Source organism: Poromitra crassiceps (genome assembly GCF_964638095.1).
Source record: "Poromitra crassiceps genome assembly, chromosome: 4".
Lineage (NCBI taxonomy): Eukaryota > Metazoa > Chordata > Actinopteri > Beryciformes > Melamphaidae > Poromitra > Poromitra crassiceps.
The window spans coordinates 16,869,692-16,885,909 of record NC_139626.1 but is presented as its reverse complement, the minus strand read 5'-3'; the positions used below and the strand labels follow the sequence as shown (position 1 = coordinate 16,885,909).

Sequence of the window (16,218 nt, the reverse complement as noted above, 5' to 3'; positions counted from 1 at the left end):
TCTGCAGCGTTTAGGCACCTTTTTAAGATCGTTTACTCACATGTTTAAATCGTTTATGCACACTTATTATTGCACGAGTTTTAACACGTTCGCGTAAACTCCGTTGATGCGGAGACCATGCCAAGCACGTCACACACCAAAAGAAAAGAAAAACGATTACACATGGGCATGGCACTGACCAGGATCTCCGCGAACCGTAGTCTATTTTTGTGGAGCGCTCCGCGGGAGAGGTACACGGCCCCGGTCACGTTGGTGCCTTTATCGAGCTGTGCTTGCCTGCCCAGACAGCGCTCCCTTCAAACAACTTAACGGTGCCATTGTGCCAGCGATGCGCAATGCGCATTGGAGACGTACATTTGGAGACCAGCTCATGGTGAGCTGAACATAGGTAAGGTTGGTTAAAAATGTGTGTCCGGAGTGGGGAAAATCATATAGGCTCACCGTTTTACAACTGAAGAGTGAATCACTGGTGTAAGAAACATGATTGATTTCCCTCTGATCAAGTAAAGTTTGTAACATTAGGTGCGTGCGAGTCGACTTGAATAGTCCAGGTGCTACTGTATAAAGCCAAAATAATACGACCATGTTGAAAACTATCTAGAAACATACTGGTGTTTGTTGTGCCGAGATCTGTATAAATAAATATTGGCTGACTAAAATTTAGTGGCCAGAGTGGCAGAACCACTTTTATTTCCATGTACAGTATGTTGTCTACCTATCCTTGCCCAATGTGTTTGTGGACAGTTTGAATTATATATTGGTATTCAAGAATCACAGATTCAATCTGTCTACATACTTTTAGCTATAAAGCTGAAGCTGACAATCACAGGTACAGTGTGTATGAGAGAGAGAACTACTCTTCAAACTGTATATACTGGGTTCATACAAGGTCCTTTAAAGTAGGCTACCTACTGTATAATTTAACTTTTCATACCTGGAGAAATTCAACAAATGTTCAATAAATACATTTTATATTGATTGTTTAGGCCTAATTATTTGTAAAGTCACAACACATTAGAGATGTGTGTAGTTCATTTTGCTCTCAAATGCACCAGGTTGATGAATTTTACTTTAAAATGTAAAAAAAAAATCTTCCGGGGGAGAATCCCCCCGGACCCCCCTTGAGGGGCAAGGCCCATCCCATAGCCAGCTACTTTTTCTATCTGGCTGGCTACTCAGAAATGTGGGGGAACCCCCTGATATACCTTATAGGGCTATATGATTCAGATTAAGTTGTTCTATATACTCTCATATTTTGTCTTGTATATAGGTCACGGAAGCTTATTTATCCGCCGTTATAACACTGCCGGTGCTGCGTGAGAAAGCTGCCTCAAAAGTATAGTTTACCCACCTTTTTTTTTACCACTACAGCACTGGCTATAGTGGCCGGAGCCATAGAGAGAGAGAGGGAGCTCTCTTGGTGGAGCCATAGAGAGAGAGAGAGAGAGAGGGAGCTCCAGAAAAAGGCTCTTGGTGGCGTCTAAAGAAAAATTTACCCAATGATTTAAAAGTTGATAATTCAAAGAGTCGTTTTTGGACGTTAGGACTATTGGCCCCAAATTTGCGTTAAAGACGTTGGGCATGGGACTGGACCTTTGTGTAAAGTTTGGTTAGTTTTCATGCATGGGAAGTCGAACTTCGCGGGAGAAGAAGAATACAGGCAAATACAATAAGTGGCCCTGCCGCTTCGCTGGCCCGGCCACTAATTATATCATAAGAATGATTATTACACACATGTTATGCAATACTGTTTAAATTACTTTTTAAAATGGCCACCACAAGCTTTGCGGGTCCAAGGACCATAAACATCAAAATTAAAGGAGAATTTCGTTTTTTTTTTAACCTGGACCCATCTCCTGGCAATAATTATGATTTGGCCACTCACCCAGCGATGTCTGCGGCATTTCTGGCCGTCCTAGCGTTGTTTTGAGATCAATAGCGTCCAAGTCAGTTGTAAAATGGAGCTGATTTGGGGCCAAGTGTGAGCCTGTCTTTCTTGCATCTAAATAGCTATTTTTATTCCCGTTTTCGCCACATATCGTAATAATGTGATCCCTCAACATCCACCAAAGTGATATTTCACCCCAGGCCATTTCCTGGACTCTCACAGGGATCAAATTACCTCAAACGTGATCTCGGTCACCAAGTCTCGTGAAGTCCCGCGATACTTTCCTACCGACTGGCCAACTACAGGTAGGACGCTTTGCGGTGGTGGTTTTAGCGTGGGTCCAGGTAAAAAAAAAACGAAATTCTCCTTTAAGCGTAAAGGAGAGTTATATAGTTTGATTGTTTTTAGTCAATTGTGTGTACCGGTACTCAAGAGTCACCAAATAAGTTTGAAAATGTTAAAAATGCTCCGAAACAAATGACCTCTTGGGGTCTTTCCTATCGTCTATTTTTCTCTGAACGGGCAAGTTATGTAAGAATTCTGCCCCCGTACGGTTGTTATGAAAGGTGAATTAAATTAGCTACATGTATAGGCCAAAACCGTGTTTTGGTCCATTCTGTAGACATGCTTAATCACTGTTACAACGTGGGACATTTTAACATGGGGGTGAATGGGCATCACTCCCTTTTGGGTCCAGCCTCAAGTGGCCATTTGAGGAACTACAGCTTTCAGGATCACTTCCACAGCTTCCTCTGTCAAACCCTGAGCTAGCCCACTGGGTGGAGCAGATGTGGCAGCTGGAGTCTCTGTGTGCGTAATACAATCCATGCAGGCCAGGCGTCAGGCCCTATGAGGCGCCAGGCCCTCGCGACGGTTCTGCAGCTGCAGGACAGAGGCTGTATTCAGAACCGCCTACTACACCGACAAACTTAGGCGGGTCTGAATACAGCCTTGATCTGTGTTGCAGCCAGTTGGCGTTCACTTGCTGACCACAGGCGTGGTCTCTGTCTCTCATATAGCGCAGGTGCAGCAGTGAGAAGCAGCCCCCGGCAGCAGCAGCGCCACCACCAGGCCTCCGCCAACAACGTCTCCTCCATGTCGACCGACCCCACCCCGACCGACCGACCGCACCCCCACCGACCGACCCCACCCCCACCGACCCCACCCCGACCGACACCGACCCCACCCTGACCGACACCAACTCCACCCTGACTGCCTCCGCCAGCACGGCTACTGGCCCCCTGGGCTGCTGCAGATGACTATCATTCACGCCACTTCCTGGTCCGGGGCTAGACCAAACCACCTCCCACCCCACCCCCGGTTGGATCCAAGATCACAAGCCCGACACTGGCTCCTGGCCCCGCCCCGTCTTTGACTCCTCCCACTTCCCTTCTATGCTTGTCTTCAGTAGTGTAGCGTTTAAGCCAGTTTTAGCTAGCTGTTGGAAAAATGGTTTTGTTTTCTGAAAGGACGGATATTTTCTTTTTCTTTTCTTTTTTTTCATAATTATCGTCTTTTTTATCTTTTGACTTTGAGTCCTGGCTGTAATTTATTGTGGCATTTATTTTTATTTTTTAAACCTAAGATGAGAACTTTTCTGATTTCACTACGTTCCGGTTTGTATTAACCGACGGTGAGAATTTAAAGAAATATCTGTAAAATGTTTTAATGTGATCTATTTTTGTTTAAAAATCATTTGATTCACTTGTAAGCTACTGCTTTTTCAACTTGCCATATAAATGTAGATTGAGTTTGTACAGGTTTTATTGTAGATGTACTTTTTTCTTCAATACAAGTGTGCAGTGAGCCATTGAAACATAATTTAATTGACACAGTTATGGTCTTAGTACTCCCCTGGTAATACTTCCTTATCTACTTTATCTCACACACAACTGATATTGTTTTAAATGCATAATATATGACATCCATTTGTTTGAACTGAGATAATCTAGGTTTATTTGTATATAAAAAGAACTGTTGTTTTCTTGTGAGTCACTACTACTTCCTTCATTGTAAAATTTCAATTTAACGAAAGCTTTATAATTTGCTCTTTTTTCAATTATTGTATAGTCATGAATTAATTTCAAACGGTTGAGATTTTCACTCACCACCATTCTTCTTGTTGATATGAGAATCTGACTTTTGTTTTCTGATTTACCTTATTGCACCCCCCCCCCCTCCCCCCAGTAATCTGTGGGATTGAAACGGCACAGTTAAGTCCAGAGGAATAATTTGGAGCTTTTTACTTTATTTATTTTTAAGTGCTTAAGTACCTCTTCCTCTTGTCTGCTATGGGCTGTGTGACATTATGGAATTGCTTTGATAAAGCTTGGAGACCGACCGCAGACAAACCAGCTTTGCCGGATGCATATCGCTCCTCTTGCTTCCTCTGTTGGTCTGAGTCCCTCGTCTTGCTTTGACAGTGAGGTGTTGTTAACGGAAGAAGAATGTGCGACTGTTTTCAAATGCGTTGAGAGCTTTTGAAGAAGCGAAATGTCGAGTCATGTGAGGTTGTGAAATAATGGAGGTGTAAGTAGAAAGTGCTTGGGTCAAGTAGGGAATCGTGATGTTGAGAACGCTCGTGAACGTGATGATGAGAACGCTCGTGAACATGTCGATGTTTGGTGTCTTGGGACAGATAGCAAGTCTGCAGCCCGATGGAACGGTGTAAAAAAAAATCTGAATATTTCTGCTTCCTTCCTACTATGAGATCCTTCGATTAGTAATGTAACCAATGTATTTTTGTTAATTGTATGCCAGTTTTCAGTATGTCAGAACGTCTTAGGAAATTTGAAAGTGATTTTTCCCCAAGAATTGGCCAAACCCTTTCACGTGTGTACCAGATTTCCCTGCCTTGGCAACTAAAACTAAATGAAAATAGGTTAGCATGTCGAAAATGGCATCAGAACCACCCAACCCTCCCAACTCAAAAGTCAAAGTATCCTTACTGTATGCAATAATACTTAGTGCCCTTCTTGTTTTCGATTTGTGTTTTGAAAGGAAAAGTGCCTGTTATTAGTCAAGCATTCATTCCTCCGTATGTGGGAAGAATGGTACTCATTCTGTGTAGAAGGTTTTTATGATGTCTGGGTAAAAACAACGGTAGTTTCCATAGCAAGAATCAATCACATATAATGCGGTTGTAGTTCTCACAAATGTATTGTATATTTTTCTATACTATTTTTTATTTTGACCCCAAAGTTGGACTGTAGTGTTTTGCAGGGTATGAAGACGATGATGTATACCTTGAGATGCTTGTTTGAGTCATTTCAAAGGAAAAGGCAGTTTTGTCAAGGTCTTTCATCAAAGTAAAAAAAAAAGTGTTTCTTTGCAGTGACAGCAACCGAACTATGAGTTAATAACGGGTTTGCGGCTTTACTTTGCATATTGATTAAACCTGCTGATTGTAAGAGAGAAGAATGAACAGACGTTCCTCGTCAGTGAATATCAAACCAAACTAGAATGAAATCTGTGGCTGTGTTATTGTCAATATTGTGCAGTGGTATTGGAACGTTTGCCCTGTGGAAGTTGGCGGATTGGAGTTGTAGTTGTACAAATGTTTTTTGGATACAGAGCTGCCCTGCGGGTAGAAATAATTTCATTGGTTGAGTTCAACAGCAATGGACAGAACAAAAAAACAACAGGTTTTCTAACTAAATAATGTTAGGTTAGCTAATTAGGCTAGCTACCAAGTTCAAGCTAGCTGTACTAGTCTAGCTATCTAGGTTAGCTAGCTGCTGACCTTCCATGATCAAGAACGCCATGGTCATGAGTGAGTGAATGGAAGAAAACAAATCAAGTTATTACATTTATATAGATTTTCTTATGTCAATTTAGAGTTCCTTCTTTGCCATTCAAGTTTGACAATATTAATACCTATTAATAGTATGTATTCATATTATATGGTATTAATATTAATAGGTGGAGTAGCGCTACTCACTGCTACTCACTACTCTATCAATGGCCCAATTTAACTGAGTAAAAGTACATATATTTGATCACAAATGTACTTGAGTAAGAAGTATTATGCAGCAAAAAAAATACTAGAAGTACAATTGATTAAAAGAAAAAAATATCAAGTACATGTAATAGAGTAATGTACTCACTTGAGTACTACCCACCTCTGGTTCCTTGGCTCTGTTCAAGTTGATCAGAATCACTTTTATTGCCACAATATACAAGATTACATATGAGGAATTGGTCTTAGTGTCAGTATGCAGCGTAACGGTCATGCCAATATTCAGAGATAAAGAAATAGGAAAAATAACTAAAAGACAATCACAACGTTGCAAGTGCAGTCCAATATATACAATGTATACACGAGTGGAGGAGTGTTCAGTAGGCATTAAAATGAAATATGAGTTAAAGTCTAAGCGGTGTAATTAATTTATGTAATTTAATTTCATGTCAGTTAATTCAACCAATCAGATCATTTCTACCTCTGAGAAATGTTCATATAACTAAAACTCCAATTACTGTGAAGCAGTTGTAATGTATGAGTAGAGGATCATTAACAGATGTATTGTGGACAAATACAACAGAAGCCTGTCTAAAACATGTAACACACTATGTAACACACAATGTAACCGCTCTAAAACATATGTAACACACTGCTGTCTTTGTCCACAGCCTTTCTCCATCTTTGTTGTGGACTTTTGCTAGAAAGCAAAGTTACAAGGAAGGTTTGCTTTTAGACAGTTCAGTCGCTGTTATGCTGTTCTGTATTCTGCTCAGGCAACTTGTCTTTGCCAAACATGTAAGACTAAATGTGGATGTAACCATTGCAGGACTCCCATACTTCACAATACTGCTGCACTTTGGATTGCTAAGAGGAATTATTTGGGGGGGGGAATCAAGTCCTGCTTCTTTAAGTAACTAGTTACCGATCTTTGTCAATTCTGTGTTATTTATTATCATTATGATTATTATTATTACCCCCACCCCAAAAATGTCCCTATAGCAGTAAAAGTGCTGTAATAGATCAGCAAACATGCAGAGAAAGTTGGGACTTCAGCAATGCCTACATCTGTAAGAAGGGAAAAGCAGGGAGAAATACAATAATTTGAATAATTTGTCATTATTGCTAAACATAAAAAAACAATTAGAAGAAACAACTAATTTTATTTGTTTAAAGTGCTCTTAATTTTCTTCTTTAGGGCTTTAATTGGACTCATGTTTTTGTTTTGTTTTTTCTTCCGTTTAGGTTGTTGTTGCTTTTTTATTATTATTACTGCATCTCTCAAAACAATGTAATTCTGATTTAAGTCGGCTTTGATGAACTACCTCACACTGAATTTCTGCCCGTTCTTGCATATCCTTAGTCGCCCGCAGAATTAGCTATCGAAGACGTGTGAATAACAGATTCCATTATTTATTTATTTGAAAGTGTACTATTTGTCAATTTCAGCAGACTTCTAGTTTTGTACATTATGTATACTTCACCTAGAAGTAAGAGAATTGTTATATGTATTTTTGTTCTTTTTCTCTTTCTTTTTTTACAGTTTATGTGCAATACCTTCGGCAAACTGTGCTAGTAGTAAGTGATGGGCCTAGCCTTTGTTAGCTGTCTCCTGAAGGTAGAGAAAATGTTTGGTACTGTCAATCCATGTTTTCATTTTTTATGAATAGGATACATTTTTATTTCTTTGACTTGTTTATAGTCATAATGTTACGTAATCAGTCTTACCCACCCATCAGATCTCTTGGCCAGAGATCGACACCGGGGAGTTCTTTGAGTCGAGCCTGGCCATCGGGTTTTGTTTTAGGATGAGGTTAAGGCCAAATAATGTTAATAAAACAAAAAACGTAAGTAAATGCCTAAAAAAAGAAGTAAACTCGTTATATGTATGGTGCTGGTTTGAAATGTTTGCTAGTGAATCCAGCCATGCAAGTAGTTTTAAGAATTCCTGGTTCTGCGCCTCCCAAAAAACCGCAACCAACGAAGAAGTGCACTACTAGAATACATGCACTGGGATCTGATGATGCAAACTCTTAAAAACAAAAAACAAAACATGTACTGCAAATAAAATAAATACACTTTGATTCATGCTTCTCTGTATTTTTCTTTCCCTGGATAGTAATAAATTACCAAACACTTAAATGCATTGAAGTTGCGCTAGACATCTTTGCACTTTGGTGGCACTTTGACAGCAGGAGGAAACTGATTGTTTTAAGGACTCCATCGCCCTCCTTGAGTTAGCTTGATCACTTAAGCTGGGTTACTAAAACACTTTCTCATTTCTAAAAAAGACAAAAACGACAGACTGCACTCCACTCCTCTGAACAAAATGTCCTCTTCATTTCTGATGGAGAGGAAAGACTCTTAGATAATTTCTGTATTTTTCAACCTGGACCCAACCTGGACCACTTTTTATGTCTAAATGACTCCTCAGGATAATTTCTGAATTTGGTGCAGTATTGACCAAGATTGCTACGCATACTGTACGCTCACCTAATGAGCTTGTTTTTGAGTCTGTGTGCCCAGTTACACTCTGGAACTCTTCCCTTAGCACTAGAGACTGGCAGGTTTAATGCTACCCCTGAAGAAGATAGACTTTGTTTACTTTGTGATTTATGTGAAATTGAAAATGAGATTTATTTTCTGTTCTATTGTACTGCATAATGATGCAAGGGAGATGCTCTTCAGTAAAATGTCCTCTGTTGACTTTTTTTTTAGTTAGATGATTATGAGAAACTTGAGTTGTGTTTAAAAAAAGAAAGCATAGGACATTTTATCTAACAGGCCTGGGAGCAAAGGCAGAACGTTTAATAAGGGTTAAAAAAATAAGTGACATGAGTGACATCATCAGTGATGTCATGAATCACGGATTATGTCATACTCTGATGTCATAGGCATTGTGACATCATCAGTGATGTCGTAAATCCTTCCCTGCTGAGCTTATAAATTGGATGACTTTTAATTAGCCACCTCTGGACAGCATTGTCCACATAAACAATTTTTTTAACGGTTTACTTTATCATAACATGCAGCATATATTTAGCTAATTGTCCATTATTCAATGGCATTCAATGGCCACCAGCGCGATGGGGAACCCTCCGACGATGACGATGAAATGCTCACGAAGCAGCTCCAGTCCATTAAGGAGATGCCAGTCGGGGGTTATTTCAGAAACACCCCCAACAATGATCCAGCCATGCCCGCGGGAAGTGCCACGCCCGGGGGAAGTGCCACACCGAACCGCAGGACAGCCAACTCCACAGTGAGGCATCAGATCGACTCCCTGAAGAAGAGCAGGCCGCCATTTCCCTGGTTTGGAATGGATATTGGAGGCACCCTGGTGAAGCTGGTGTACTTTGAGCCTAAAGACATCACAGCAGAGGAGGAGGAGGTGGAGAACCTGAAGAGCATCCGGCGGTACCTGACGTCCAACACGGCCTACGGTCAGACGGGCATCAGAGACGTTCACCTGGAGCTGCAGGAACTGACGCTGTGCGCCCGGACGGGCAACCTGCACTTCATCCGCTTCCCCACGCACGACTTGCCCGCCTTCCTGCAGATGTGCCGCAGCAAGCATTTCTCCAGCCTGCACACCACCCTCTGTGCCACCGGGGGCGGGGCGTACAAGTTTGAGTCTGATTTCCGCACAATGGCCGACCTGCAGCTTCACAAGCTGGATGAGCTGGACTGCTTGATCAGGGGGGTGCTGTATATCGACTCGGTGGTGTCCAGCGGGCCCTCAGAGTGCTACTACTTTGAAAACCCCACAGACCCGGAGTGCTGTGTCCAGAGGCCCTACAGGCTGGACAACCCCTACCCTCTGCTGCTGGTCAACATAGGTTCTGGGGTCAGTATCCTGGCTGTCTACTCTGAGAACAACTACAAACGAGTCACTGGGACCAGCCTGGGTGGCGGCACCTTCCTGGGCCTGTGTAGCCTCCTGACTGGCTGCTCTACTTTCGAGGAAGGAATAGAAATGGCTTCTCAGGGGGAGAGCACCCGTGTGGACAAACTGGTGCGGGACATCTATGGCGGAGACTATGAGAGGTTTGGCCTGCCGGGGTGGGCTGTGGCTTCAAGTTTTGGCAACATGATGTTCAAAGAGAAAAGGGAGTCAGTGTCCAAAGAGGATCTGGCCAGAGCGACGCTGATCACCATCACCAACAACATCGGCTCCATCACCAGAATGTGTGCTCTCAATGAGAACATAGAGAGAGTGGTGTTTGTGGGCAACTTCCTGAGGGTCAACACCCTCTCTATGAAGCTGCTGGCCTACGCCATGGACTACTGGTCTAAAGGCCAGATGAAGGCTCTCTTCCTCCAACACGAGGGTTACTTTGGAGCAGTCGGAGCACTGCTGGAGCTTCTGAGTCCATCCAAAGAAGCACTTTCTATCTGCTGCAAAGACAATTAGGCCAAACCAGGGTGGGATGTAACACTAGCCACATACTGTTAACATTGGGCTGTGGCTCGTAACATTTGTCTACTCTTCGATCCTTTTTTGAGGTCCTATTCTCAGAAATCCAGTTGGCTTGTAAAACGGTGTGTGGTTGATCAGCGGGTGAACTGAAGGTTGTTTTCCTGCCCTGACCAAGATTCTATTCAGAGTCAGTCACTGCATTAGGTCCAAGCCACCATGTGTCACATTACACACAGTTTTCATATTAGGGACTCGGATAATTAGGCTTCGGGCATTTCAAGACCTCCAGTCTCATTATAACCTTCCTGGCACTTTGTTCTTTTTTAATTTGCAACTTTGTAGTGCTCTGTGTTCATATGGTGTCCCTTGGGGCGAAGAATTAAATATCTGTACTTTCTACTCCTTACATTTTCAAAACAGGCTAGTTTAGTTTTAATGCACGACAGACAAAAATGATGTAACGTTGCTCGTTTGTCAATCTCTTCTCGCGCTCCCCCAGCTTATGTGCACCTTTTTCATGGAAAAACCATATGACACAAATTATTATTCAAAGTATAGTCTTTATACATCTTGGAGGGGATCTTTTAAGTTTAATAATCTTTGAATTATATTAACTAGTGCAGTGCCCATTCCCCCATGCACCACCCCGTGGGCGCTTCCCCCCCGCACACACTGCACTCTGTCAGATCCCCCCTAAGCGCAAGTTTGAAGTCGATCCGACAAACGGTCCTCAAGATACCCGAATGACGACATACAGACAGTCCTGCAATAAGTCCAAATTGTATGAAATGCAGCACCGCACTCCATCGGGGTCCGAGCAGCGCACTCCCCAAGTTTGATGTCAATCGGATGAACGGTTCTCAAGATAAACCACTTTTTGTGTTGCCAGTAGGTGGCGCTGTGCCGAATTGCACACAATTCTGCACTGCTATGTCAGGTTCCCAGCAGCATACTTACCAAGTTTGAAGTCGATCAGATGAATGGCTATCGAGATAAACTGCTTTTTGTGTTGCCAGTAGGTGGCGCTATACCAAATTGCATGGAATTCAGCTCCCTGCACTCCGTTGAGTCCCCCTAAGCGCACTCCCCGAGTTTGAAGTTTGAAGTCGATCAGATGAATGGATGAGATAAAGCGCTTTTTGTGTTGCCAGTAGGTGGCGCTATGCCAATTGCACGGAATTCAGCTCCCTGCACTCCCTTGAGTCCCCGTAAGTGCACTCCTGCAGTGGAAGTCGATCAGACGAACGGTTCTTGAGATAAACAGCATTTTTTATGTTGCCAGTAGGTGGCGCTATGCCAAATTGCACGAAGACAGGGCACTGCACTGCACAATAGGGCACACTCCCAAAGTTTGAAGTCGATCCGACCAACGGTTCTCGATGGCATGCAGCAGATGATGCTCATCCATAAGCAGTTGTGGAAATAGCCAGGTTTTACTTTGGGAACCCTACTTACACAGAATGGGGGTTCCCGGAAGTGGCGTGGCCCTAGAGCAGGATACTCAACTTGCTTTGCCTGGGGGCCACTTTTGCAAAATGACAGGGGGCAAGGGGCCAGTCAATAAACATTAATATACATTTTTCTCTAGCAGATTGTACGATTTTGGGGTGTCAGCCGGAGTTTAGTCTCACATTTTTTTGCATAGTTAATACATATACTGTAAGTGCCTGTGTGGCGAGCAGACAGCCATATTTGACAATTTAGCTGGAGCTCAGTCAAATTTTATTTAACCTTAGCCAATCAGATTAGCGTCCGTGGACCAGCATGCTAAGTTGTGTCCAAAACTAACGTTAGCAACGAGCTATCGCTAACTTAACGGTTGCTACGCTAAAGAGGACATCTCAAAATGCCTAGACTTACCGAATGCACCTCCGCAGTTGCTGGATCACGTACAGTTGGCGTCGCTCCAGCTAGAAGTGTTAATTTTGTGGCTAAACCTTGATTGTACTGCCCCAAATTGTTGAAACATTCTGGGCTGAAATGGTTAGCACAGACCAACAGGTCATGATGAATCTCGTGCTGAAACAGCTTACTATGGCAAACAATAGACAAAATGGTGCAGGTAGCTTGTGTGAGAGAGACCGGGCGCAGTATGCTTAAGGAGCCGCGTGACGTAACACGAAACCGTCTCGGAGAACAGAGTGTAAGGGGCGTGGCTTGAAGGAGACTGCAGGGGGGAGCTGGATAGGGAGAAATCCAACTGACAGTTCTGAGGTTGTGAGCACTCATTACAGGGAGGGATGACAGCAGCATATATGCATTTAGAAGTAAAAACAGCTTTTGCACAGAATGGGACCTTTAATGTTAATTTAAAATGAGATATTCCTCTAAATATGGCTAAAAAAATAAAAAATAAACGTCTTGACTTCCAGCGGCCCTGTTTATCGATACCGTGTAAAAGTAGTTCACATGCATGTCGACAGATTACATGTGGTTAGAAACTGACAACTACTACCAATCACAGTTATAATGCCAGCTGCTCTGGTTCGATTCCAGATGGAGGAGACATATTACAGCACTGCCCTGTCTTTAACATCACCAGTTGACAGAGCAGCGAACTCATTTGATTGGTCGCTGCAATTGCTTCTTCCTGAAAACATGTGGCAAGTAAAAAAGATGTGGTTAAGATTATAGGGTTTTCTTATTTAGCGACGACCAGACCCAGACCCTAACCACATTGTTGTAGGCTACTTGCCTAAACCTAATGTCTAATCCTAATGTTTTATAAAAAATATGTTTGGTTTGACCCGCGGTTCTCAGATTGGAAGGCGCGCACCTTATCCATTTAGCCATAGGACCAAGCTTGCCAAGTGCTGCACTTTTTTCACACCCTAACCCTAATCTTAACCACATTTTCTCCCCTTGCCGCACGTTTTAAGGAAGAAGCAATTGCGGCGACCAATCAAATTAGTTCAGGGGCAGGCTGCTGGCCTAGAAGCCTTGTCTTATTATCTGGACAAACGCCCTACAGAAATACTACCACCAAATGAACTACTGTTAACCCTCACAGAAATAGTCCTGTCACATAATTCCTTCCAATATGCAGGTTCCTATTTTCTACAGAAAAGAGGTGTCAGTATGGGCAGTGCCTTTGCGCCCTCATATACCTGCCTAACCATGGGCTTTTGGGAAGAGAAACATATTAATAATCCAGCCAATAATCAGTTCCCCATATTTTTCTTTGGAAAAGATACATCGATGATGTCCAGGGCCGATTTTACCAACGGGCTTACCGGGGCTGAAGCCCCGGGGCCCGGGACATCAAGGGGCCCAAAAAAAAAAAAAAAAAAAAAAAAATTGTGTGTGGGGGGGGGGGGGACATTTCAGGTACGAACAGACTTGAATACTGCTTGATTGATTTGTGCAATAATTGAATAACCATGTGTGTGTGCACTGTAATAATAACAGCAATAATAAATACTAAATAATAATAATAAAAGTGCTTGTTGTGACATCTCAGTGGCAATGTTTTCTTTCCAATCAGGCTGTTTATGAAAGAACATGATGGCTAAACCTACAGTTTGTGTTTGTAAGTTAGAATGCTGACAGGAGAGCAGGTGGTGACATGAAAGTTAGTGAGAAAAGGAGAAGATACTGAATAATGACATCACAACAGTATAATCCTAATGTTGATTTAAAATGAGATATTCCTTTAAATACGGCTAAAAAAGGTTATAAAAACACACTCAAACACTCCCTTCCGCTTGAGGGGGGGGCCCTGCAGAGATGAATAGCCCCAGGGCCCATGAAGTGTAAAATCGGCCCTGATGATGTCTTTTTTGTCTGGACCGGTACCACCTCAGAACTCAACGACTTCAGTGATTACATCAACTCCACCACACAATACCTCCGTTTTACTATGGAACATTCCAGTGAGAAAATCAATTTCCTTGACCTCACCATCTATAATAACGGACATGGAGGCCTATTCAGTACAATTTACCGCAAACCACTTAGTAGGAACACCCTGTTGAGAGCAGATAGCCATCACCCAAAACAACTAATCCAGAACGGTGGGTCAATTCCTCCGATTGAAAGGAATTTGCAGCACGGATGATGAATTTATTCTTAAGGCCGGGGAAATGAAGCAGCGCTTCTCGGACAGAGGGTATGCCGAGACTGACATCGCGGCAGCCTATGAAAGAGCTGTACGCACCCCGAGAACCCGCCTCCTCAACAAAACTGTCTGTATTACACTATTACACCCGTACAGCCACGCCTCTGCTTTGCCACCGAGTTCTCTCCCATCAGCGGAGCCATCAAACAGATCATGACGAAACACTGGCACATTCTTCAATCGGACCCAATCATGAAGTCCCTCTGTACTGATCCCCCCTGAATCGCCTTCAGGCGAGCCCGATCACTGATTAGTGCACACTGCACAGCACCATTAGTCCAGTAGGAACGGGGTCCCCGTGCACCCGAAAGATTTTTCTAACATAGATTTTTGTACTCCTCAAGGTGTCTAATAAACAAATTGTGTTGTTACCCCGTTGAAATAGTGTCCCATGGATCCGTTTGGTGGCCATCTTTGCGGGCATATTGCGATGTCTGATGAAAATGGATAAGGGTCATAACTTTTGAACTAGACGTCATACAGAGACAAATGACACCACTTTTCTGTATGATTTCTGCATGAGGAATTGATTGAGAGGTTTGTTTTCATAATTTTAACAGGTTTGGTATAGTAAAACTCAAAAACATTTGAAAAAAGTGTATAATTTACTCTCAGAATCTTGCAAAAGAAATCTATCTACATATTAGTCTATGCGCCAGAAGGGTTGGGAATAATTTTTCAATATTAAATAAAAAGTGTCATTTTAAGAATAATCAGTTATATGATACTGTGATTATGGTTTAATGAATATGATTAATCAATGTTATGAATGTTTTGCATTTTAGAAAGAAATAATGCTCATATTGATTTTTGGCAAGGTATACATCTCTAGAGTTAGAAAATATGTGAGAGCATTGCACCAATGGTAGCTAAATGTGTGTTATCACTCGATTTATAACACCATGCAAAACATAATAGTTGCAGGACTTAGGGACATTTGAGGCTAAGTTCATGCAAATCAAGTATGAAATCACCCACCAGATTTTGCCCAGAATTAACCCAGGGCCAGGGCATGCTCTAACAATTGAGCCAGAGTGCCTGAGCCGGTGACCCCCGGGGTCACCATGGCAGCCAAATCCAATATGACCACTGTCCGAAAAAGCTTTTGGCTATAACTTTTGAAAGAGATGACCTAGAAATACAGACTTGGTGTCTATCTTATGTTTTTTTACCATTAGAAAGGTGTTGGAATGCTTATCTTTACTAGGGAAGATGTGTGTGAACGCCTAATCTGCATATTTCCAAGATGGCGGCTACCTGAATATGAGTTTTACCATAACTGTTGATGCTTTTTTTTACAAACTCTGTGTCCATTTTATGGTTTTTGAGTTTTAGAAACACATTGTAATACTCATATTTATGAGTATTACAATGTGTTTCTAAAACTGACTCCACCCCCCTCTACTCTCACCTGGCTACCACCCCCTCCCTCGGGTTTCTACAGATGCGGCCACTGTAGCCTACTCATTGCTCCAACTCCTCCGACACAAAACATCAAAGGCGTTGGAAGCACGGTGCGGTGGGCGCTGCAGCACCCCCTGGTGGCAAGAGATGTAAAAAAAAAAAAAAAAAAAAAAAAAATCTTTTTTACAGTGCACCTGAACGCAACATGCAAAATACCCGCTGAATAAGTGTCCAAATGTTCATGTAATTCTGGCCAATACTCCACTTCTGTTATAACATTTCAGTCTGGAAGATATAATCTTTATGACTACCTTAAAAGGCTAAATGAATAGCTTAGAAAATGAATAGCACCGGGGGCCCATGGTACTATTAATCCGGCCCTGGATATATCGGAGGAATAGCAGGTAGGCTATCACTGTCCCTGAGTCCTG

The 16,218-nt window shown here is 42.4% G+C and overlaps 1 protein-coding gene and 1 pseudogene across 2 annotated transcripts in view; both read left to right on the top strand.

Moving 5' to 3' along the window:
- LOC310774704 (mitogen-activated protein kinase 8) overlaps positions 1–7,915 on the top strand; it is a 31,252-nt gene extending 23,337 nt beyond the window's left edge. Inside the window, exon 12 of the mRNA XM_083634827.1 lies at positions 2,908–7,915. Coding sequence (XP_083490953.1) covers positions 2,908–2,924 — 17 coding nt within the window. The 3' untranslated portion in view covers positions 2,925–7,915. The remainder of the gene's footprint in view (positions 1–2,907) is intronic.
- Positions 7,916–8,907: 992 nt separating this feature from the next.
- Positions 8,908–10,260, top strand: LOC310775633 (pantothenate kinase 3 pseudogene; annotated as a pseudogene). The gene has a single exon. The product of its transcript is annotated as a pantothenate kinase 3 pseudogene (transcript).
- The last annotated feature ends 5,958 nt before the right edge of the window (positions 10,261–16,218 follow it).